This window comes from Cyanistes caeruleus, chromosome 2, assembly GCF_971803275.1.
Source record: "Cyanistes caeruleus chromosome 2, bCyaCae1.hap1.1, whole genome shotgun sequence".
NCBI classification, from domain to species: Eukaryota; Metazoa; Chordata; class Aves; order Passeriformes; family Paridae; genus Cyanistes; species Cyanistes caeruleus.
Window position 1 is genome coordinate 70,333,280 of NC_141702.1, and position 25,864 is coordinate 70,359,143.

The following is a 25,864-nucleotide window of genomic DNA, read 5'->3' on the forward strand; positions in this document are numbered from 1 at the left end:
TGTATAGCTTCTATTCCTAAGAGTTCCAATAATGGAAATACTATAACCCAAAACAGTGTAAAGTGCCCTTAACTTTCCTGACGGCACCACCTAGTGGAGTTACCGGTTAAAAGAGCAGCGAACAGACGGTAGTTTTCGGCTCAGACCCTCACTGGCATCTCTCTGTTGAGAAAAGAGGTCCCCCTTTTCATCTTTGGCACTCCTGCAACTGTGTAGCTACAATACCGTGCATCTACCTTGTGTCCAAAACACATATCCTGACCTGGAAACTAAAGGAACCCTTCATAACTGCAAGTATCACTATACAAAAAAAAACCCCAAAAACCAAAAATACTTGGTGTCAGTATTATCCAAAGATGAGAAAACGTTGAAAGATTTGAGTAATGTGTGGACAAGTGTCATGGTTTAACCCCAGTCAGCAGCCAAACCCCACACAGGCACTCATTCCCCTACCAGCAGGATTAAGGAGAGAATCAGAAGAGTAAAAATGAGAAAACTTGTGTGTTTATAGGGAAAGCCATGCTCACAAGCAAAGCAAAACAATTAATTCCGCACTTTGCATGGGCAGGTAGGTGTTCAGCCATCTCCAGGAAAGCAGGGCCCCATCACGTGTAATGGTTACTTGGGGAGACAAACACCATCACTCCAAATGTCTCCCACTTCCTCCTTCTTCCCCCCACCTTATATACTGAGCACAATGTCATATGGTCTGGACCATCCCTTTGGCCAGTTTCAGTCACCTGCCCTGGCTCCCTACCAGTTTTTCTTTTTTCTACCACCTCACTGGCAGGACATGAGACACAAGAAGTTTCTTGATTTAAGACAAACATGACATAGCAACAACCAAAATATCAGTGTGTTATCAAGCAGTATTCTCAGATGGAATCCAAAACACAGCACTGTACCAGCTACTGAGAAGAAAATTTACTCTATCCCAACCAAAACCATGAGAATAAGTCAACCTAATTAATATCAATTGCAGTCTGCATTATCTAGGCCTTCCACATTATAACCTACATGAGTTAAAGGTCTCAAAAAACAGAAGAGAGAAAATTTTGAAGAAGCTTTCTATTTACACCCTTGTTTACCCACCTTTCTATTTTGGAGCTGTGCACATAAAGGAAATTATTTGCTAGTCTGCCTGTGGAAAATGACTTGAGTAGTTTCTGAAACTTAACATTTTTAGTATTATCATTCATCAATAACATTATTCATAGCTGCATATTGCACTCGATTCAATCATTACAATTGCTTTAACAAACGTTGTCGTCTTTGAAAAGAACTTGTAAAGGTTAAAAAAAAATAAAAAAAAACACTCAACAAGGCATAAGTTTGGGCAAGATGTGTTTACAGGAGTAGCACATGAGGCGTGGCCAGGACTGTGCCTTCTTCATACAGCTCAAGAACAGCTCAGACCGAGACTTCGCTGCTCGCCAAGGTCACACTGAGCCAAGTACTCAAGCCCCAAGGCTGTAGATCCTCAGGCATCTTATGGTGGCAGTGCTGCAGAGGGAGACGATGCCATTCCTCCCCTGCTCCCAACTGCTTGTTCACAGTGCTGTATCATCCCTCCCATCAGGCCAAAACAAGCATCCAGCACGGCCACGTCTCCTGTGACATCGGGAAGAAAACTGAGGTACGTGGTTCACGAGCTCACAAATACTGTAATAGCATATTTCATCTCTTACTTTTGCAAAAAAAAAAAAAAAAATCCACAAAAAGCACAGCAGAATGGCACGTTTGGTCTGTGAAGCTGTAGCCAACGGCCAGGAACAATTGAAGTAGGGTAAATTTGGTGATGTGCAAGATAGATGTATCCATTATGTACATGAATCCTTCACAATAAAGGCTGTAATAAAGGTCTATACGTGTGGAACAGTCCCTAGAAGGGTCCAGTGAGGGACTTAAAATTGAATTTCACCGCTATTTTCTGATGATCGGGGATGGGAGGTGTTGAGCACCGTGTGTGGTCAGCGCTGGTGTTCACATCCCACCCTTACACCCCTTCCTTCGGGGGTGTCCCGTAAGGATATACCTGGTATCCTTATGCCTCATTCTTCACTGACTTTAGTCTCCCCTGCTCAAGGCTTCCACTCAGCTCCATCACCTTTCCAGTTCCAGTCTTCTCCACCTCGCCTAGGCTTCCTCCAGCCCGCCCTTACCTCCTCACTCCCTTACTTTGACGTCACCAAGGCACCTTGGGTTTTTCCCTAAATCTATTCTTGAAAGAATCCGCATGTTTTTTTGAGGAATTTCCCCACATTCCGCCCAAACCACACCTCGAGTCAACGCGAAACGGGTGACACTGAAGTTGGGCAGAGCTCGCAGATCGGAAACTCGTGATGCATCGGGCAGGATCACAGAGAACCCGGCGCTGGGGGAGTGGCCGGCGAGGCGCGCAGCCCAGCTGGCGGCCGCCGGGGCTGCCCCTGTGTCGCGCTTTTTTTGCACCTGTGAACGCACCTCGCGGTGCCCGGGGCGGGCCGCGGCCGTGACGGACACCCCCGCGCTAGAACCGGCCCCGCTCCGCCGCGGCTCGGCCCGGCCCCGCTCCGCCCCGCGGCCTCCGAGCGCTGCCGCCTCTCCCGGCAGCCGGGCGCGGACCCCGGTGGGGCGGGGGCCCCGGCCCGCGGCGGGGCCGAGCGGGCGCGGTGCCCGGCGGGGGGCGGCCCGTGACGGCGCCCTCCCGGCGGCGGCGGCGGCCGGGGTGGGGCGGGCGGGATGCTCGGCGTCGCGGGGCACCATGGGAGAATCCGCGGGCGCCCGGCATGGCGGCGGCGGCGGCGGGCGGCTGAGGGGCGGCGGTGGCGGCGGCGGGGGGCGGCCATGGTGTCGCCGGCGGCGCGGCTGGTGGGGCAGGGCGTGTGGGCGGCGCTGACCGGGGGCTGGTACCACGACCCGGAGCAGGGCGCCTTCACCAACAGCTGCCACCTCTATCTGTGGCTGTTCCTGCTGACGCTGCCCATGGCCCTGCACCTGGTGAGAGGGGCTGCGGGGGCTGGGGGAGCGGGGCCCGGGCTGGGAGCCGGGCTGGGCCCTGGCCCGCAGGCGGCAGCGGCCAGGGCGCTCAGCGGGCTGTGAACTGCCCTCAGCGGGGCTTAAATAGCGGGCATTCTGGGCTGTGCCTGAGGGTTTTGTGTCTAAAGGTTAACGGGGTGAGTCCGCCGGCTGCGCTGGGCTGCGGCCGGACCCTTAGTCCTGCCGGAGGAGTTGGGTAGGGGTGCAGCGGTGGGCTCTGCAAGTGCTGAATGACCGTGGGGACGTTTGCTCAAAAATCTCTTTCGGAGACAGGTGTTTCGGTTTTGTTTTTTTGCTTTGTTGTTGTTTTTTTTTTTAAAGTTTGATCCAGTCTTACCTCCTGAGAAGGGTAAACAAATGGAAACATCCAGATACCGTGTAATTAATACGCCTTGCTGAATGTCACTGGTGAATCACATGGCTTTTTGTGACATGCAGCTCCCTTTCTGCTGAAATTTAAACTTTGCAAGTGAATAATAACTAGAGCTTCTTTGCCGGACTTTAAAATTTATTTTCCTGAAAAGCTTGAAACTTTTACTCATTTTTGTGTGTTTTCATACTGTGTGAGAAAACCTTAAAGTGTGCTGGGTCATCAAATCTATTTTGGTGTGTCCTTCAGTGATTATAGGTTAATATTGCTTCCGTTAGAAGCAGTTTCCATCCATTTGGTTCCTGGAGTGACTCAACTAAATTCTCAACTTCAAAATAGGTTTTTACGCTACATTGTCAGCTATGGGCCTGATTATCAAAAGCAAAGAGCATTTATGACTCCCCCTGCAATCCCAGTGGAAAGCAAATCTTGTGTTTTTAAGTGTGATTTGGTATTGGATTTTGTGGCACGGATTGCAGTGAATTCCTCCTGTAAGAATGGCTCATGGAGTTAATGAACCAGAATAACATATTTCCTATGCAAACCAGCAAGAGTCTTGCATTGGAGTATTTGCTGTTCAAGTCATATGTGTGATTAAAAAGTAAAAAAAAAAATTGAAGGCTAACTTTTTTGTCCCAGTTGGTATAAGTATGTATCTGAAAGGATTCCTTGTGGGAAATTTCTGGACTGAAGAAGGTGTGGGGGTTGCATGAAACAACACTGGACTGTAGGTCAGAGCTAAGGTAGAAGTCATTTTTTAAAGGGGAGAAAATGTAACTTATCTACTGAACTCTCTTGGGCATCGTCTTTGCCTAACTAGATGGACTTGCTTTTTCTGCAGACTGACTGACTTTCTGATGAATCATCTGGTTAAATGCAGGTCTTGTGTTCTTGAGCTAACATATTGCTATGGGAATTCTTTGTCCTTGATAAGAATAATGTGTTTATTATGATGGCTGCCTGACAGTAATTATGTCCGTACACGTTTTCTTGTTTTCAAGTGGCTTGTTTCTAAGGCTTTGTAAACTTTATGCAAGACATCTATTCTTGCTACTTAGAAACTTCAGCCTGCTCTTTAACCAAAGGTTTTTTTCTGCTTTATAAGAAATTTTGTTTATAATATTCAATAGTGTCTGGGTTGATATTTATGTTACGTACTTGACACCAATATTTTGGATTCAGCTAAAGCAGTCAATGATGTTTCTTAAAATGGCAAAATCAAAACAGACCAGAGTACTACTTTAAATTTTTCATTTGCTTGGGGTAATATTTTGTTGAAGTTAGGAAGTCTCTCTGAAACAGTGTGATTTGAATAAAATAGCAAAACTCATCCATCTGTTTTTAGTTTTTTCACAGTGGCTCAGCAGAGGCGTGCTGACGGTAGCATTGAGAAGCTTAAAGTATCAAGTTGTTTCTGTTGTGTGGATGGAGAATTTCTTTCTCTAGCTTATTCAGCATAGCTTACTTTGGTACTAAGGATTCCTTTATTAGCTTCCCTGCCCCTGAAAATGCAGATCTCTGTTTCCATTACTTTATTTACTTAATCATTTAAACATTAAAAATGTACATTGGATATTTTGAGCATCATTGCTATTCAAATCAACTTTCAAAATTATAATGAGATCTCTTCTAACTGTGCCATATCAACTTTCATAATATATTAAGAATTAAAGTTACCTTATTCCACCAAACAGTTGAGGATCCCTACATGTTTTGCACATGAAAATAGTGATAACTCTTTAGTATTCAGCTCCCAGGCTGAATTCAGCCCCAGAAAAACATCAGTGACCTGGAGATGCAACTTTGGGAAATACTTCTACTATAGCTTATTTTATAAGCTGCAAGAGAATGTGCATCATGTTTAGGCAATGGCCCAAAACAATGTACTGAATTTTTCTCCTGCCTTTTGCTGGACAGGGAACCCTTGAACTTACTTCTTACACACTAGATCTTCAAATCATGCTGTGATAGGAGAATTACAACATGGCAGTATAAGGGTGTGGGTACATAAATTACTCAGAGGTAAGCTGTGATAAAACTAGCAGTGTGTCAGCTGCTTCCAGTCCCACTTGGCCACCCTTTACCCCACTCTGTAACAAAGTTAAGGATACATGTATCTCCGCAGCAGAGAGATAGGCTACCCAGTTACATACTATATTTATTGTGTGGTAGGACACACACTTAGAATCCCCCTGCAATTTTATTTGCTACCTGCTTTCCCATATTTTATATTGTGTGATGGACATCTCTTAGTATGGATTCACCTTAATTAATATATAAGCATGGATCTTTGGCCACAGTGTCATGTCTCCCACGCATATCTCTGATGGTAGTGGCTGACTGCACATTTGAATGGTAGGTCCCTGACCCAGGTGCAGCAGTGCCTTGCTTTAGATGCCTCGGGCTCAAACAGTGGGTGGGATACATCTGGGTCTAAGCACCCTTTATCATTAAGCCCAATTTACAAGGCGTGGTATTTTGTTCAAAGGTTACATACCTTTATGTACGTATCTCAGTCACCTCCACCTTTGTGCTACTCAAATAATGTCAGTAGACATGTGAAGGAGAATGTGGCTGTTCTTCTGGGAACAGTCTCTGGGCAGGCAGAAGCCCCAAGCAGAGGTGCTCCTTATGTGGTGATGTCAACTCTGTTGCATTTGCAGCAATGAGTTGGGTTGCATTTGGGGTACATCAGCCTGCATTTCTGGCTGTGACCCCACGCTATTCTGGTGCCTGGTACAACAACAGAAGCTACTAGAGAACAAAATGTACATTATGGTAGAGTTTTCAATGAGACAAGAATGAAGAAAACTAGGGCTACAGCTTCCATAGGAACCTGTGGGAAGTCATGAATCCCACTTTCTAATGGATTTGTATTTATGGATTTTATTTTCCTAGCTTCTAATAAGATGTCAGCTCAGTTGAAGCTGTTCCTGTCACTGGGGTGGCATCAAAAGGTCAGAGAGCTTGTGTGAGTTCCTCTCATTAATGGAGGAGGTGTGCTGCTGTGACCTTGCCCAATGGGGCGCATTCTCTTAAAGTTTGCTGAATAACTTTTTAATTCTTTGGCTACCTTTCAACTGTGGGGATGGAGGGAGATGATGAATAGGCACAGATACATGATGTGATTATAGAACCTCATTTTCATAGAAAACCAGGCTAATTATAACTATAGTGCATCAAAAATGACCCTATCATCTAATTCCTCAGTGGTCTATAAATTAATTCCTCCTTAGTGTGGATTTGATAGCTTTCACCTGTCTGTACCTGGGAGCACCAACTGCAGTCGTATGACACTGGTACCTTATGCAAGAGGCCTGATTCACAGAATGGAGGGCTTTCCATTATCAGCTTCATCTTTCTCCTCATTCCTCATGTGGACAGGGAGCAACCTGCTGGCTTGTAGCACTCAGCCTGCCCCAAGATTCAGAGTATTAACGATGCACTGGCCATTGGCAGTCTTGGTGTGTAAGGGCGCTAAAACACAGCATACCTTGGACAGAGGGGCACGGAGACCATGGGCTGGCTCAGGGCACACCTCTGGTAGGTCTGGTCACGAGGCAGGGATGAGGACATGCAGCACTCAGCATTTGCTAAAACTGGCCCTGTTTTCCACTCAAAAATCTGGGAGCTTCCTTTGAATCTCTCTTGTAGCATGCTGTCTGCATGCATAGGCTGCGCTACTGGAAATCTATTTTTGTTGTGTCCTCTTGACATTATTCATATAATATTCATTAAGCTTTATGAATGTCACCTATAAAGCACTTCTTTTCTAGTGGGCTGTTCTGTGTTGTTATTTAATAATGAGTGGTTGATCTGTGCATTTTAGTCTCTAGTTGAAGAGATTCCTTAGAAGGTGAACAAATCTCTCTTAAACAAGTTATTACAGATAATTGGCTGTCGCTCTTCGTGAAACCGAGCAATTTCTTACTCGTTTTATAAAAACATTAGTCATAAACCACAAATTCTTTAACCTCCAGTTCTTCAACCTCATCCACTAAGCCTTATACCCTGAGAACATGACCTTGCAAATGGATCCTCTCTGGCCCGAGTTCTCTAAATAACTGAAGGGTATGCTGAGAGTTGGTATTTACACAGTACTGTGAAGTACTCTGAGCAGACTTAAGCCTCAACTTGTAGAAAGTCGTGTCTGTCTTATTAGGGATCAGTGGTAGTATGCACATCCTAAATAGTTCCCCCACTATTGTGCAATAGATTCTTTGTATCTGAATCAGAACAGTCATAAAAAAGGATTCGCTTGAAAATATTCACGTGTACATCTTGATGGTATGAAGTCCCAGTGAGCCAAAAGCAGCATCAGAATTGCATCCCACTTGCTTGTCACAACACAGAAATGATTCAACGTATTAATTTCAACATCAAGATAAATGTGGTGACTTGTCCTAAAGATGAAATAGGCATGCCTTGTTTCCTTCCCTTTACCTGTGTGGTCAGTGTGATTTATTTCTGAATTTGAAAAAATGATTGATTTAGTCCTAAAGTAAAAATAATTCTCAAAGATTACTTTCAGTAGGCTTTTAGCAAGTCCTGAGTATTGAAAACCTTCTTTGTTTTTTGTGTTGATTGGGGTTTTTTGTTGCTCTTCTGCAAGAATATGGTAAAGCTCTGTTTAAATAAAACGCCTAAAACTTGAAAAGAGATTAAACTCACTGAGAGACTGCAGCTATGCAATGACAACACCTAAGCATGTTCCATGACTACAATGGTAGAGACTTTGGTACTTCAATTATAACTGCAAGTTTCCATTGCTATGATTTGCCCTTTACTGTAAGGAAGTGTTTGCATATAAAAAAGTTGTTAGTATGTCATGTCTGTGGAAGAACTTTACAGATTATAGTTGAACTGTAATTAATTTTAATGACTAAGAGCTGTAGTGCTCATCACAGATCAGCAAACAGATCACAGACAGCTGCGAATTAACAATTATGTACTTTAGAAAAATAATTCAAAGAGGTTGTGTCATAGTTTAACCCCAGCTGGCAACACACAGCCAATCACTCACTCCTCCAGCCTCAGCCAGGACAGGATGCCTTTCTAACTGCGTTTTTATTAATTTGTTTTGACTAGTCTTGACTAATTATTTAAAATTCCTCAGTGGTTAAGGTATTTGGGAACATGTGAGGCATTAGAAAGTGGACATCAAACTACAGTGTTTTACTGTATGCAATATTTAACTGACCTACAGGGTTAAGATGACAGAATTTTTCTAAAGGTTTTCTGTTTGTAGATAACTAATGTTTCATTTTGTGTCTGTATTTTTTGAATTCATAGTTTAGGGAAGGCTGCAGCTGCACTAACATGGGAGTGCAGTATTTTAAATATAATGTTTGTCAATGGTAAGATTTTGCTGATTTAGATAATAAATAATATCCACAGCTAATAAAAAGAGGAATAGATCTTGTAAAATGGTTTGAAACTTGAAGAAACCCTTAAACTTTTTCTGTGAGCAGAACTCAATACAGATATTGTATGTAAAAATTTTAGCAGCATCTTCTCAAAGCTAACTGTTATCATTGTGTCTTCATTATTTCTTTCTGTAGGCTTTTCCAGCAAATGCAGTGACTGTTTTTGTGTACTGCAGCTCAGTGACAGTTTTCTTCACGGTAATAAAGGTGATCAGCTACCGTTTGCACCTTATGTTTGATAAAGGCGAAGTAATTCAACAAAAGCTCTCAAGAAAAAATGGAAGGCAGTGTAAAGATACAGAGGTTCAAAAAGGAGAAGTGGTTCAGTCCTCAAACTGTAGGTAAGGTTTTCATTGTATTGCTGGCGCATTATGTAAAATGGGTGAGTTTGCACGATGGTCCTTCATAGCAGAAATGTCTGTTGAATGCAAGAATACTCCTTACAGCTGTGTGAAGAATGATGCTTTCAAAAACTTGCTTAGTGCTTTTCAGCTGGTTAGCTGAAATGTTCTTGTGCTGAAGCAGGCAGAGCTGCACCCGATTCAGAGGTCGGGCAGCAGTTTCCTTGGTGAGGAAAGAAGTGCAGCATTTTTACAGCCCTTATGCTTTCATCATTGGAGGGGAAAGAAGTGCTGTTACTTCATTTTGCTGTGCTACTTCTTACCATTTTGTTCTTATTCATCAGCTACTTCCCAAAACTCACTGTGATGCCCTGTGGTAAGAAGCATTGCTTTATCTTTCATGTGCTTCTCCTTCAGCAATAACTCGGGGGATCATGTCGTCGGTGAGACCAGCCAAAATGACTCTACGCAGACAATTCCCGACAGCTCCAGAGTGCAGGCTCCGCACTCGCAGGACTCACCTGGAGCCACGGTTAGTATGTGCACTCCTCCAGCAGTGTCCTCACCTCGTGCAGTCCACAGCTCACTACACACAGCGGTTTTGTGTTGCCAGGTGCTCATAGCTTCCAAGCAGGAAGGGTCATTCAATGCATCTACTGGATATGACTGCCAGTCAGCCTTGTCCTGAAGGTTTGGCTTTGCAGAGCTGAAATTGCCATACGTAATGCTGCACTTCTTAGGAGGGCTCTCTCTGCTCTATAGATAGCAATATAAGAGAGCAAGTGGCCTTCATAAATCTTGCCAAGAGCAATAGCTTTTGGGGCTCCTTTGAGAGGAGGGAGAGGCTAATGCAATCAGAATTATTTTGTTGCCTCTCAAGGGATCTGCTCCTGGAGCATTAATAATTCGGTTTTGTGTAACTAGACTTACGTGTATAAAATAAACCAAAAACATCTCTTCAGTATTTAAACAAAGCATAAAAGCCATTTAAATCTCGGAGATGTCTAGGGGAGGTTAAAATTGTGTGTATGTGCACTCAACGCCGTTGGCTATGCTTAATAAATCAAAGGTATATGAAGTGAAGATGATGTACGTAAGTGTTGTTAAAGAAAAAAAAATAGGAAACACTCAAGATGAAGAAGTTTTCAAAAAGCTAAGAAACAGAATAACACTGTCTGTGTAGTCTTAAGCTACTCCCCTTGCATACTGTGATAACATCTTTAATTATATGATGCCATGCTATTTTTTTCTACAGGACTCCTGCCTCAGTCAGTGCAGAGGATGGTTAGTGATTTCTGAATAAGTGGCTATTTGATACTTCATTCTGTCTTCATAGTCCTCCAAACCCACCCTTTATCCCTATTTAATACAAATAATTCAAATCCTGTTCTGAATCAGAACTATATCTTCATTTCCTGGAGTGTTTTTACCTTTTTGTAGCATCTGTGTGATTCACAGACATTAATAGTTCTTTTGGTTTGTTTTTTTCAGTGAGGTAAGATATTTTTCACCTTGTTTCTGTCCTACTCTCCAGTATTCTGGTATTTGTCCATTCTCCAAACCTATGTCTTCCTGGGATCTCATCCTACTCTCCCACTTCAAAACATGTAGGTTGGGTTTTGTCAAACCAAGTCTCCTGTTCTAGTTACCAAGATACCACCATTAAATTTTAGAAAATAAAAATAATTTCCTCTTGGTTTTTGTGCCTGTCAGTCAGAAGAGAGCCACAGTCATCTTTTTCAATGTCTTGTTCTTAATTATGCACTTAGGCTGTTGAATTTGAACTCCTGAAGTATTCCTCTGGAGTATTTAGTTTTGAGCTCCCCAGTTAGTTCCCATGCACACTGACCTGCTGATGAGAACCCAGCAGAAACCACCAAGGTGACTGAGGAACATGATGTGTGAGGACAGGCAGATGGGATGTTTTAGCCTTTGTAAGACTAAATTCATTTGTAAGCCTAGAAGAGCTTACTGCTGCCTTCAGCTTTCTAATAGTAAGATACCCAGCAGATTGAATACACTCTTCTCAGAGGTGCCCAGTGACAGGATAAGAAACAGTTGCAGCCTTGGAAAGCTAGTTAGATCAGTTACATTTAATGTCTTTTGTGTGGGGTTGTTTTGTTTCTTGGTGATTGGTATGTTGTTTGGTTTTTTCCCATACCAAGTGAGTGGTCAAATACTGGAAGAGGTTTTCCGGAGAAGTTGTGAAATCTCCTTCTTTGGAGGTTTTCAAAGCTCTGTTGGAGATGGTCCTGAGCAATCTGCTCAAACTGTATCTGCTTTGAGTGTGTGTGTGTATGGCAGAGGGGATTTGGACTAAATGACCTTCAAGGCTTTCTTGGAATCTAAATGATTCTATATTAATTTAATGTCTCTGTCCTCTAGTTTTCCATTGAGAAATACTTACCAATGCTAGAGGCCAAACTTTTCATTTTAGTGCTTCGGAAACACATAGCTGGAAAAGAGGAACATATGAACACATTCTATTCCTTAATGATTAAAAAAAGAAAGTATCTGGATTAGGCACTGCAATTTTTTTTTTTAAGAACATCTTGCTTTTCTTTTCCTTCCCCAAACATCACATCCAATTGCAGTGATGCAGTTTGGAGCATGATTGCTCTATAACCATCTCCCTCACCCACCCCTTGCATTTTGTGCAAGGTACATGTTCAAATTTCAGTGACTTTAAGCAGCTTACCAGTGCTGTAATTAACCTTAGATAACTGTTGATAGCTACATTGATAGATATTTTTTTCCCAACAAAATTTAATAAATGACCATGTTAACCTTGTGTGTTTCTTTTTTTTTTAGGATCTGCCAACAAGGGAAACTATTGAAGATCTTAGAGGTATTTTAAAGGCTTTATGAATCCCCTTAAACTGTTGTTTAATCATTGCTTGGCATAAAGAGTAATGCCATAGAGGACCCCATGGCCGATTCTGTTGTGCCTCCTATTAGGGTGTGAATTGAAGAGCCAGAACTAAATTTCAAGGATGTTCTAACAGACTAAGCTTTCTCAGCTGTCAGCCAAGCTGTTTGGAATGCAACCTTTTGAGGGGTGTGCAAATAGTTCTTCCCATTTTGATACAGGGAGATGAAAGATCCTTGCCTCACATTCTTGGGAATGCTTCTGTAAAGCATCAAAGTAGGAAGCTGCCACTTAAATTGAATCTCAGAGCCCTTGAACATCTGGCTGTAAACTTCTATTGTGATTGTCAACCTTTAGGTCTGTGTTGTATATTCCAGTACACCTTAATTTGCCTTACACTTCCAGTGCTTGAGATGTCTTAATATTTTAAATACTGCTTTGTTTTTATTATAGCTGATCACCATATCCTGTGTGACCATTTAGGAAATGTAGAAAGTGATGTAGCAACCTGCAGCATTGGTTTATTCTTTCTTTCACCTCTCCCTAAGTGGGGATAGTTCTGTAAAACATTTTGATTTTGAAACTAGCAGTTTCTTCAGCTATTTTGATTATTTAAATAGACATGCTGCTAAACTTGTCCTGACTTGGAAGGGTTCTATCTTGCTTTTGTAGTACTTCATATGTAGCTACCAAAAAAACCCCTCCTTGTTTTGGAACTGTTTTAATCAGCTATGTCATCTGTGCTTCCTTTGCTTTGCTCTGGATCAGGTTTTCTTGGTTAAAGATCATAGTTTAAAAATGCTTAGTGTTCATGTGAGACCTAATGCCAAAATGTTTTTTCTTAGGTGTTATGGTACTAGAAGACCAGGCTACACCACCAGTTTCATCTACCTCACCCTGTATCAAAGCAGATATATTACCTGTTTCTACAACCTCTGGTTCAGGTGCCACCACATCAGCAATAGCAACAAAACCAGCTGTTATGGAAACATTTCCTGGTGATGGAGTAAATGAAAAAGGAGTGAATGGACAGCCTTGTGGCCACCGTGGATCCCAAGATATTCTTGTGGACAGAGACATAGCTAAAAACTTCTCCAATATTTCTTCATCACAAGGTGATATTTTAAGGACTGGAGTTTCATCAGAGCCATGGGACAGTGAAAATTCAGTTATTTCAGACTATTTAAGTAATCCTAAAAGCTACAAAAGAGAGAAATTGCCAGATGGATCGCCAGAGACAGGCTTTACCAGTAACTACCCACAGTGCAATGCCGTTGCAACCAAAGAGTGTGAGCAGATGGAAAGTTCTTGCAATGCTGGTAATAGCCATGAGGACCTTGATTGCTCAGACAGTGAGACTGCTGTTGTAGTTGTGGATAATTCTCTTCCTGGAGACCAGCTGTGTGAGCCCATCAAAATTGTCATCACAATGAGTACTACACCAAACACCACCCTCAGTGACCTACCGGGCTCTGTGCCTTTACAGGCCCTGGAAAGTGAGAGAACAAGCTCAGCCCTTGACTCTGGTGTAGTTAGAGCAGGCTGGTCAAGTCAGCAAACTAATGAACAGCTCAAAATCCCTGTTATCACGTTTGACCTGTCTGAGGACAGTAAAGCTAAGCCTTGCTCAGAAGTTAGTGAAAGTGACAGAACTCCAGAAATGTTGAGGGCAGAGTTGTCATCCAACCAGTGCTCTGGCTATGAATCGGGTGATGCAGTAAAGGAGCTCAGCAACCCAGCAAATACACCTCTAGAAACTAACACTTGTTCAGATCCAGATCAGGAGAACGCTTTGGAAAATATCCAGACTGTGGATTTAAGTTCTAAGGAAGACCTGCATAACCTAGACCCACAGTCCTGTAGAACTGCTCATGAAAAGAGGCATATGCGGGTGTTGAGTGTAGACAGTGGGACAGATGTGCTTTTAAGTAAGAATTTTGTGGAGGTATCTGACAAAGAAAAGACCTTACCAACCTCTAAATCAGATCTAGAAGCTAAAGAAGGTCAGATGCCCAACGAATCTAACTTTCTAGAATTTGTCTCCCTCTTGGAATCCATTAATACCTCAAAGATGAAGACATCTAATCAATCCACTGTCAAAACAGAGACGACAAAGGAAAATGGGCTTGTTGGAGGTATTATGCATGGGTTACAATTTTTTTGGAATAAAGATATTGTGAAGAATTTGATTACTTAGCTGGATATCTGCAGTAATGCTAATTCCCAGAGGATGACTTGTTTTGCTAATAGGGCCAGGGTAGGGCTGGACTCAGTGGGGCAAAGTGGTTTAGTGAGTGTGTGTGATAGTGTCAGCTGCAGTTTTAAAATATTTTTATCTTCTTGAAGAAAATTATTTTCCTTCCTCTAACAAACCTAATAAGCTTTGTAGGTATCCATTATGTATGTAGTATTCTTTACTAAAATAGTGTGCCTGGATTTTTGGAATACCAGAAGTATCTTGCAAAAATATGTATAGCTATAGCATTGCACCTGCCCTTGCACATCTTACCAGGTGCTTGTTGAGGAGTTGTCTGTGTGACTCTGCCTATGAAAGCTGAAATTGTCACTGGATGTGGTTCTGCTTTTAGCTAACACGTGTGCGCACACATACATATATTTCTAAATTTCCTGGATAGTTGTGGGTTGGCTTATAATTTAAAAAAAAAGGAGAAGTCATGTACCTCTTCTCAATAGATAAGAGTTTTTATTTTCAGTCACTTAAAATATTTGCATTTTAAGGATGAAAGTTTGGTGGCTGTTTTCAGTGAAAGCCCCCAGTATTTTAATGAAAAATAATATATTCCCATGCACTTTTCCATTATGTATATGCAGTACAACTTAGAGCTTTTGTATAGAAATTTCTGGTTTTAATCAGCATTGTTGTTGCTGTCAGTGAGCTCTAGGACCTTTTTCTGTTGGGAAGGACTTGTTTATAGTGTCTCTAGTGGCCTTCCAGCAAAATTAGTAGGGCCATTTAATGAAGATGTGAGATACAGTGCAGTGAAGGCAGATGCAATCTCGTGGTACTTCCCCAAGTGGTCAGCACAGCTGGTTTAGAAGATCTGACTCAAAGTGAAATGAGACAACCTGTATCTTCCCCTTCTCCAAAACATTTGTTTTACCTTAGATCCTATAATAAGCTGTTTTAATAAAGCCTAAGAGGATGCACTCTCAGTACTTAATTTGCATGGAAGATAAGAAACTTGATGGTACTCTAGAAGAACAACTTGGTAGTCCTATTTTGTCTGCTCCCTGTTCCACCAGCTTGTTGTTGCATGAGCCTTCCATTACATGAAAAACGCCCAACTGACTTAAAAGGTTTTTAAAAACTATTGTGAAATGTGTGCTTTTATCTTGTCAAAAAAATAAGTAGAATTATCTTCTCAATGTGTCATTTTCTTTTAGATTCCATTTACCTTTCACTCTGTCTGTCTCTAAGTCTGTCCTAGCTAATGTATTACATCCCTATCTCATTCCATCTTTCACCTGGGTTCATTTTTTCTTCTTTCTAGAACTTTTTCTAGTTCTGTGCCTTTCCTTCCTCCATTTAGGCACTCCCCTTCTGTGCCACCTACTTATTTGTCTTCCTCTTCTTATTGGTACACTTTCTTTCCTTCTGTTCTTCCTAGCAATCCACACTGTTGCTGGTTTAGGCTTTTCTACTCTGTTGAGCCCACCTAAAGCTGTTGCCTCCCCACAGCTTGAATTCACTTCTCCTGTACTTACCCTCCTCTCAGTTCCGTCTGATGAGGGAATTGAGAGGAGGGTGGTACAGCAGAAGTGAATTTTGCTCTTCCTAGACGTGCCACCTCTCTTTTGGTGTATCTTACCCATCTCTCCTGCCTTCTCTGGCTGTTTATTCTTCACTGCAGTTTCTGTCCTTCTCTATCGAGTTTATCAGCCTGCCCTTCTGGCTCCAGTCTGTGCTCTGATTGCCCAAGACAAGTGCTGAGCAAGCCCTGCTTCTCACTTGAGCCTGCTGAGCCCTGCTGGATTCCTGGGGTGCAGAGTCACCTACCTGCACAGCAGCACACAGCAACGTGAACAGTGCAGCAAGCAGATTGTGATGTTTTTCTGTTTCCTCAGCCATAAAAAGGAGTGTTTACACAATAATTGTACTTCTGAGTGATGTGACTTAGGTGGAAAAGAGAATTTCAGAGGTAAATTTAAATGAAAATTAAAAAAGAGAGAGTGCAGCTAATCTAGAATGGCCTTTCAGACAAGTATCCTCAGATAATATGAACAGGGAAGGTTGCTGCATGAAAGAAAGCAATGGATGATCAAAATAAGTCAGACTCAGATTCCACAGTGAAAACAAAACCCAAACCCCAACCTCAAAACTTATTATTGTGTGTGCAGTTACTGTGCTTTAGATCTGGTGAACAGGACACTTATACAAGATCATGAGGAAACAGAAGAATTCTCCTCTTCCCTCAAACCAAGCTCTCATTTAATGACTTGAACTGAATTTCATAGAAGCATAGAATGGTTTTGTTTGGAAGAGACCTTAAAGATCATCTAGTTCCAAGCTCTTGACATGGACAGGGACACCTTCCACTAGGTCAGGATACTCAAAGCCCCATCCAACCTGGCCTTGAACATCTCTAGGGATGGAATATCCATAGCTTTTCTGGGCAACCTGTTTTGGTGCCCCACCACTCTCACAGTAAATAATTTCTTCCTAATATCTATTCTAAATCTTCCTATTTCTATTAAATCTCTACTTTTGTGAGATAGTGAAGTTGAGCTGCATATATGTGTAATTAAGTGTCTCTGTATGCAGTGTGGGCTCAGCAAGTGTCATCCTGAAGCAGAAGAGGGACTGGAAAGGAGATGCCCTGCAGGGGCAGGGATGGCAGCTGTGAATTCTGCACCTTGAACTGGTGCTGTGGGAAAAAGGAGATTCAATCTGAACTCCTTGAATTTGGGAGAGGTAGTTCAAAGGCAGTTATTTTTAAGAGCAAGTAGGCTTTGTTTTCCAGCCTAGTCAGAACGTGCTGTTTGTTAAAATAAATTACTGTCATTACTGGCAGCTTCCCCTTAGCAAGACTGAATTTTAGGAATGAGAAAGCCTTTAATTTGTTTACAGCCTTGCAATTGCAACTGTGCTTTAATAATACAGTATCTTGGAACAGATCTGAATAAACATTATTCCCACATTAGAGTGGTTGTTAAGAAAAGTGTGTGTGTGGGAATACAGAGTCAAGCTATGCACCAGTTGTTTTGAGGGAGGAGGTTAATTCTGTTTGGTTTTGTTCTTTTAACCTTTCAAACCGTCTAATTGGCAAAAGTTAGCAATAGATGCCTGGTCCAAATGAGCATGAAATGCACCCCAGAAAGATTTTTATTAGGCAATGTGAAAGATTTGGAAAATTCCTGGAAAGCTGACGATTCAGAGCTGTGTGAAAGAAAACTGATATTTTGCATACTTTGTGGAAGGTGGGGAAATGTGCTCATCAGAACAGTCTGGCAAGTGAGTGAATGTCATGGATGAGTCTTTGTTATGGGTGGTCCCTCACAGAACTTGTGTGTTCTGTGGAAGTAGAGGAGTTATCATCCTGACCACATAAGCCTTTGCCAGTAGACAGCTTGGTAAAATGAGGTAAAATTGGAGAAAATGAAAGCCTTTCTTTACACTTCTGAGGATGCCAGATTTAACCTGTTAAAATACAGGATATAAAAGCTCTAAGTGCCACTCCACCTCTTCTAGATTGTGAGAAAATACCACTGACACTGATGCTAAAACTGACTCTCAGAGCAGTGTCCTTTCAGTTTTGAATCACACTTGAACCACCCACGTCATGAAGAGTGTGTTGTAGGGCAACTGCAATTTTTTTTCAGTCATTTGAGAGGTGTAAGAAAACCTGGGTTTATTGGCTGCTTTGGATCCCTCTGATGTGTCTTGAACCAAGTAAAGAAGTTATGGATCAGACTCATGCAGGGCAAAACCTCCTGTATGTCCCCTTAGGCACAGCTGGACAGGCAGTATTATCACCCGGGGAGCAAGGCCTGCCGTGGGAGTGGTGGGGACTGGCACGGGAGAAACTAAACCAGGGCTGCATGGCCTGAATTCAGATGTTTTGCAGGCTCTTTTTAGAAGAGGTATTCATCATTCTGGGCAGTGCACAAACCACAACCTCAAGTGACTTGTTCTGGATCCCAAGTAATTACCCTTCTCCTATAAAAAACTAAAACATACTCCTGTGGGTATTTTTAGACTTTTTATTTTTTTCTTTCTCCTTGCATGTGAGAAAGAGGACTATCACATGCCATCTAGTCATGGGGAAGTGGGATCTTGTGCACTGAGTCACTGGTGCAGTTGACAGTCGTGGTGGGAAGTGACAGCAGGTGATTTTGCTGGCAGGTGGGTAGCACCTAGGAAATAAAGCCCTGCTTGGTGCTAGCTCATCTCTTGGAGCAGCTGTGTATCATCCCTGACTCTTGTGCCAGAGAAGGGCCACATGGCATGTGGTGCAACTCTTTGGATGTGGAGGAACTGGTGTGCAGAACTCAGTTCTCTGAATCTGATGCTTAATGTGGAAGGCTTGGCAGGTTAACATGTTAAAATTTCAGTCTTTAAGTCGAAGAGGTAGTAGTATGTATGATGACAAGTCTGACATCTGCAAAGAAAATATGAGGTTATATCAGAGGTCTGTATTCTGATGTAATTCCTAAGTATAATGATTAGGCTACTTACTCCTAGCTCTGCTGCTGACACAGGAGATTATTTCGAGCAAGTCACTTCCTGTAGCAGGTACAATGTCTATTGCTGGTTTTTCCTGTTGCTTCAGGATTAATGTGGCAATCCTCATTAATGGACAATGACGTGTGCTTCTTCAGTCTCCGTGCTGAGCTCTTGTATCAATTCTTGGACAGTGTGGTATTCCCTGGGCAGGCCTGTTGTTTGGTGGAAGACTAGCTTAAATGTCAGTATTTTCTTTTAATGTATTTGTGGTATAATAGGCAAATTTGGGTTGAGAGTAAAGTGCATAAGCTAGATGTTTCTGATAAAGCAGTTGGTGAAGAAAGGATTAGGAATGTTCTTAGGATTTATAATCCACCTATATGAATGGCGCAGTTCACAGCTTGTAGAATTTTGGTTTCATGCTGGTACTCACAAAATCAGAGTGATTTGAAATAATTTTTTTGTGGCTGAACAGGCAGCAAATATATTGTAAAGGGAAAGTTTCTATTTGAGCATAATGTTGTTGAAGTGGATTCTGTAGCAAAGCAATTAATGAACAGAAGAGAGGCAGACTTAATTAGCTTAATTCTGCTTGCCCAGGTTTCAAACCAGATGGTGTTTGAAGCTATGACAGCAGTGGCATTTTGTTTTACAGGAGCGAGCTGTGAAGCTTAGGATAGGGATATGTAAATAAAAGATGAGAAGGAAAGTTTGGAAGACTCTGGTAAGGGGCCACAAATAGTAAAAATGTTTTGGAGCAAAGTTACAGAGTAATAAAAGTTCATTCTAATTATCTAATAGTAAGGAAGCTTTAAGGTTGAGATACACTGGTCGGTGGTTATTGTGATTATTGTATCACAGAATGAAAGAATGGTTCAGGTTGGAAGAGACCTTAATAAAAAAGGTTAAAAAACCTGCCCGGACTTCTCCCCTGCCTTGGGCAGGGAGTCTTCCACTAGACCAGGTTGCTCAGAGCCCCATCCAGCCTGGCCTTGAACAGTTCCAGGACTGAGGCATCCGTAGCTTCTCAGGGCAAACTGTACCAGTTCCTCACCACCCTCACAGTGAAGAATTTCCTTCAAATATCCAATCTAAACCTGTCGTCTTTCAGTTTGAAGACATTTCTCCTTGTTCTATCATGACATACTCAAAAGTACACCTCTTCAGATTTCTTGTGGTCCCTCTTCAGGTACTGAAAGGCTGCAATTGGATCTCCCTGGAGCTTTCTCTAAGCTGAAATCTTAGCCAGCTCTCCCACCCTTTTTTCACAGGAGAGAGGTTCCATCCCTCTGATCATCTTGGTGGCCCTTCTCCAGATTCACTGGATTGATACATGTACAAAGGCTGTTTCATTTCAGCTGTAAAATTGTTCACAGCCTCGTCCTAAAGAAGAGCAAGGGTTTGTCTATAAAGATAATCTGGGATGCTTAAAATCTGTTCTAGAAGTGAAAAAATTACATGGCAAAAGAAATTATGGTACTGTAACTGCTTTTAAAGTAGGAGTTCATTTTTCAGCACTGGGATGGTATACTTGTAATGTTGATATGCAGTTAAAAGTCTTTAGTGCAGAAAAAATGTTTACTGAAAGTATCTTATGTATGGGACATATAAGAATTGTTCCTTATCATAATTAATTTACTACAATAACTTAAGCTTGTGTCTTGTGCTCTATCAAGATATGAAAATGGTGCACAGACCAAAACTTGACTGTTTATGCAGGACTCTTCTGAATCACCCTGCCCCAAGACTGATTTGGCCATGAGTCCTGATAGTTACACTTCACCTGTCTGTGTCATGTGGCATGTAATTTCCAGATAAATTATGTGGCTATTGCAGAGCCTGGGTCTGATCTTGATACTACTGTGAGCCCAGCTGTGCACGATCTGGAGATGTGTGGAGCAGTGGTAAATGGCACAGGGACACTGCCATGGCGCCCTCTTGCACTTGGGAAAGGTTTTTCCTGGTGTTTGAGCTTTGCCAGCACAACTTCCATGCAAGGAGCATTTGGTGATGTAGAGCAGATTGGATTGCATACTCTGGCAGGGCACTCCTAGTCTAGACACCTCTATCTTCATTTAAATACTGAAGGTGTAAGTCACCTGGAACAAGATGAGTAATAATCTTGAAAGTCAGTCACTTTTCATGGCCCACTTTTCCAGTGCTGGAAGTACTCATCACTATGGTGTAGTCTGATTGTCATATCAAGACTGTAAGAAGCAGTATGTTTAGGTTTTTGTTATTATGACTCTTTACCACAGCAGGGAAAAGAAGTCTGCAAGGCTTGTGGCTTGGAATGGAAAAGAGAGAAGCATATTCTGAAACCACTAGATAATCAGATTTTAAAAAATCTTTTTAATTGTTCCAGCCCTAAAGCTAGTTTGGGGCACTATGGGACCAATTAGGTTATTTAAACCACAGTTTCTGATCTCTATCAATTGTTTTTACAGCTTGAACAGCCCAAGCCTTTAGGAAGGTCATTTTGATTAGGTATCTGTGGCTCCATCACCGCCCACAGGTATGGTTACATCATTAAGGGGGTGCTTCAGTAATGACACAGTTTCTGCTTAAACTGGAGTTTAAATCTTTAACTAGGAAAGGAAAAAATGGTCCTCTCTTCCCCTAACTGCCTTTCCCCACCCCTGCGATAGAATAAAATAGACCTGGAAGACCTGTTGAATTTTGCCTCCATGCACAACAAAGTACTTTCCTACACCAAACTTGTGCTCGTTCCATTGTATTTATAGCACAGGCTTTAGGGTGTGAGGGGGTTTTGTCCTGTGAATTGAAACTAGTGTAGAGATGTTTTAGCTCATGAAGGTTGGTTAGTTTATAGAAATAATGTGTTTGTAGATCAGCTGATACAGTTTGAGGAAAATGAGACAGGTGATCTGAAAGGTCTGCAAATGCAAAAGCTTGTTTATTTTTTTCAGTTTTATCAGCTGACCTTATAAAAGGTAAAATGTCTCTTTACAAGCCTTCATTCTGTTTTATCCTTAGACCAACTTAGATTTGACACCATTGTTTCTTGACTGGTGATTCTTGCAGGTTATGATTGTAATTATATTGGTGAGAAATATGGCTTAAGATATGGAATTTTCAGTGGGGTGAAATGTCTGTGTTTTTTTCCTTGATCTGAGGTGTTTAAACAGCAGGTATTGTAAGAAGTCTGGGTAAGTATGTTTCAATACACTTTGCTTGGTGCAAAAAGCTACAGGACTTGCTGAGGCATCTCCAACAAGCACCTCCTTCTTTCATTTAAAGCATTTAATTTGGTGACTGCACAGGGTGCTGATTAAATCACTGTCTTAGTTGAACTTTAAAACCCTAACAGGTTATTTTTTTGGTTTGGTTTTGGTTTATAAACAAAGCACTGTAGAAAAATGTTTCACTCTTCACCATAAATATGTTGTAGACATATATATATGAATAAATGACATGCATGTGTAGAGAGGTAATATAAATATAAGTGGTACTCAAAGTAGTAGAAATTGGACAAATACTTCATGTGTATTTTTAAATCTATAGTTGTGTATTTTCCAAACATTGGATAATATGTTGTGAAATTGTTTTGCCAGTTTGCCCTTTGTCCTGCACCAGGTGTGTGGCCCATGGGGAAGAGGGATTAGGCAGCTATCTGCTTTCCTGTCCAAGAGCTCTATTTTCTTTAAAGGTGCTGCTTTCCCTTTTGTGAAAGGGGAATGGGCCAATGCTTCTGCTTTTCCACTGCCAGTATACACAGTTTGAGAACAAATTACAGCCCTCAGGAAAGCAACCGCTTACCATTCTAGATTAGGAACAGATTGCTTCCCTCTGAAACAATAGGAGCAGCAAAGCAGAAATCCTCTCTTGTTTGTCCACCACTTCACACAATGTGAAGTCCATTCATGAGGGTTAGAGTACCTTCTCAAACAGATTTGTGGTTGTATTGTTTTAAGTAATGGTAGTGCTTTCCATAAAGCTGGCAAATACTGCAGCGATTTAGATTTTCATTTTTAGGTGCTCTTGTTCAGTAGCTAATGAATGAAACTCTTGAAAGTCATCTGTGGAGAGTGGCTCCACTTCACTGCCCTGTTTTCCAGATAGCCAGATGACGGAGAGAAAAGAAGAAATGGTGGGAACAGAAAAGCACTGTGAGCAACTTCCTAAACAGGAAAGATCAGATGTACAAAGCCAAGATCGTGCTAGTACTAGTCCGGTGCTACCAGAGTCTGCCAAATTTGCAGCACTGTAAGGCCAGTTTACTTTACAATTTTGTACTTCAAAGATATGATGTAAGCTGTTTTGTTTCACTGAGTAGAAATGACATAAACTTTTAATTAACCTCTCTTTCTTTTTGTTTTATTGAGAACAAGAAAAAAGTTCCTCATAGTAGTTTTGAAACATTTTTGTGTCAAGTTACCAGGGCAGCAGGCAAAGGCAGATAATCTACCGGGTAACTTCTCAGCAAGACAGTTCTGTCTTGCAAGTAATAAGTGGACCTGAGGCGTCTGTGCAAGATGAGCTCTCCGTGGATGCAATGCATGTGTTCATAGATGAAAACGGTGAGTTTATCTAGTTGGGATAATTGCAATGCATGAGGAAATTTCTAAACACTTCAGATGTCCTGGAAGGATATTCCTCTTGTCTGTTACTGGTTGCATGTTTTTCTGTGTGTGTGGAAAAAAAAGGGCTTAGTAATTTAAAGTCAGATGAGCAATAGTTTTCCAAATCCACCAATGACCATCACAGACTTGAGCCTTACACAGTGCCTGAAGTTTATTTTCCAAACATCATCCTCAAAAGATGCTGGCTAGGCCAGAAGACAACTTCTGTCCCTTCAGAAGAACCCCTGGCATTTTCTGCCTGACCAGAAGTCTTGCACTGACCTGACTGGGCAAAATATGACTCCTTTTTTACAGTTTTGTTCTTCAGCTGGTTATTACTGGTCTCTTGATATGGTGGTGCTTGCTGTCATTTGGAGTTGTGATTGCTACTGCTTTAAAAAAAATTAATGAGTGACCTAAGTCTTGTCCTGTGCATATACTTGGGACGCTACTGCTCTGAAGCTATTCTCAGAGTCTGCAGCTGTAGGATGGGTTTGAGCCCTGTGTAGTGCCCTGTGAGGTGCTGGCTCATACCTCTGAAAGACAGCTGTCCCAAAAGCCCTATTTTCCTTTAAAGTTGCCTCCAAAACCAGCATGGAGTGAATGCTCATGGTACTGGGTCTGTGACCCTGGAGGTACTTTGGTTTTCTGCCTGTTTGTCCTGGCTCTGCTGGCAGCCTGCAGCGCTGCTGTGCTGGGGACAGAAGGGCAGCAGCTGCCAGTGGGGCAGGTGACGCAGCCTCTGGGTCAGCCAGCATCCACCCTTGGCTTTGTGCTGCCTCTGCAAACAGGGAGGAGTTGTGGCTGCACTTCTAGCAGTACTTTTTGCTGCTTTGTACCTCCTGACCTCACCTTTGTGAATGGAAAGAGGAAAATCTGATTTCACATTTTAAGGTGAATTTAGATTAATTGATGTATTTTGTGCTTAATTTACATGCCTTTTAAATTTTTGCTGTGACTTCTGTGTTTTGATTTGTCTCAGGTTTTCAGTTATTCAAATGTTAATTTGCTTTCTAAAATCTGAAATGAGCACCAACTGAAAAATATATATTTATAAATATGCCTGACCTAAAGTGTGTATTTTATAAATTACTTGTGTACACAAATGGTCGCATCACTGAACTGACATTTTTTCTCTCTGTGTTTTTTAAAGGGGAAATTAGATCCTGCTATTTAAAAGCTGGCTGTCAGAAGGAAGGAAATTTTAGACATCAGCTATCAAATTGTGATTGTATGTCAAATGCTCAGTAAGTAAGCCCTTATTTTTAGAAACGTTGAAAGTTTTCATTTGCTGGAAACTATGAAACTGTAGCTGTGAAAGATGCATGTGAAGGGGAGTAGTGGTGAATAAATGTGATAACCTTTTCAGGAGAAGTCAAAGCATGAAAATTTTTTTGTTTTCTGCTAAAACAGTGACAGCTTTATAAGAACATAGGAAAGAAAAAGTGAAAATGAAAACCAGAACCATCCACTTGGCTTTAATTACTTTCTGTAATTAAATAGCCACAGTCAAGTGTAGCTATTATAAAAAAAATTGTAAACAAAGTAAGTGGCACTGTTCTATCAACTTTGTCTGGTTTGCTTCCCATACCTGTTGCATTCTTTGAAAATTTTTAGTGGTGTGTCAGTATCAGTCACTGACTGATTTCAGCAGCAGAGCCTTTCACTCTGCATTAACTCTAATGATAATTTGCTGCTCTGATGAGGTATCCAAACAATTTTCTTTTTCAAAAGATTCTTCTTGGAGTGGTCCATACAAATCCTGTCTATATTACTGTGGTTTCCACACTCTTCCATGTGATCTGTTGTTTGCATATCTGTAGAAAGAGTTTTAGCTATTCATAGGTATTTTAATGAAATAATTTTGGTTTTCATACTGTTTTACAGCATTTGGAGAAGTTGAGTGAGGGAGTGAGAATGGTCCTTTTTTAATAGCAAATATTGTTCTTCAAGGGTTTGGCTTTCAGTGGAGACTTTTGAAAAACTTGGGACCGTGTTTAAAACAGCATTAGCATTTTAGATAGAATGCTAGTATGAGAAATATGAGAATAATGCTTTTATTTGTCAGTATCAAAGAGTCAAAAAATAAGAAAAAAAAAAAGAAAAAAAAAAAGAGTAGTAGAAATGTTCTGTCTGTCTTCAGCTACACAAACCTCCTCTGTCTTGGTAGAGTTCAGTTTTGACCTAAAAAAATCAAACATTTTGCTTTGGTTCTATTTATTTCTTGCAACTCTCTTTGTTTCACCTTGCACAGAACACTCTTCTGCACCCCCTTCCTATAACTATGAGCTTGTATCTGTCCTAAATTCAGAAATAGTTTTCTGTCCCCTGACTTTTAGCAGTTAATTTGTTTTAATCAAAGGAAGGACTATCTTCCTTCTCTTGTAAGAAGTCATGCTGAATCTGCCTTTGCTAGATGAGTATGTGACACCTCTGTTTTCCTAAAGTGCTATTTTTCAGCTGTGGTTTGCAGACCTTAAGTGATGAGGTTTATTTTTAAGGGGTCTGCTCAACCCTGTTAACAAAAGCAAGTTCAGATATTCTTTACAGGCATTTACATGCATGTAGCTTC

The 25,864-nt window shown here is 41.5% G+C and overlaps 1 protein-coding gene across 3 annotated transcripts in view; it reads left to right on the forward strand.

The window, feature by feature from the left end:
- Positions 1-2,721: 2,721 nt before the first annotated feature.
- Positions 2,722-25,864, forward strand: part of PCNX2 (pecanex 2) — a 149,318-nt gene continuing 126,175 nt past the window's right edge. Inside the window, exons 1-9 of one of the 3 annotated variants that reach the window (XM_086877803.1) lie at positions 8,362-8,568; positions 8,681-8,745; positions 8,950-9,155; positions 9,573-9,687; positions 11,967-12,003; positions 12,870-14,159; positions 22,789-22,936; positions 23,105-23,250; positions 24,446-24,539. In XM_086877803.1, the coding sequence (XP_086733929.1) occupies positions 8,743-8,745; positions 8,950-9,155; positions 9,573-9,687; positions 11,967-12,003; positions 12,870-14,159; positions 22,789-22,936; positions 23,105-23,250; positions 24,446-24,539 (2,039 nt within the window). In that variant the 5' untranslated portion in view covers positions 8,362-8,568; positions 8,681-8,742. Of the gene's footprint in view, positions 2,980-8,361; positions 8,569-8,680; positions 8,746-8,949; positions 9,156-9,572; positions 9,688-11,966; positions 12,004-12,869; positions 14,160-22,788; positions 22,937-23,104; positions 23,251-24,445; positions 24,540-25,864 lie in introns of those variants that run through there. The other 2 variants (XM_086877801.1, XM_086877802.1) reach the window with 2 other exon arrangements.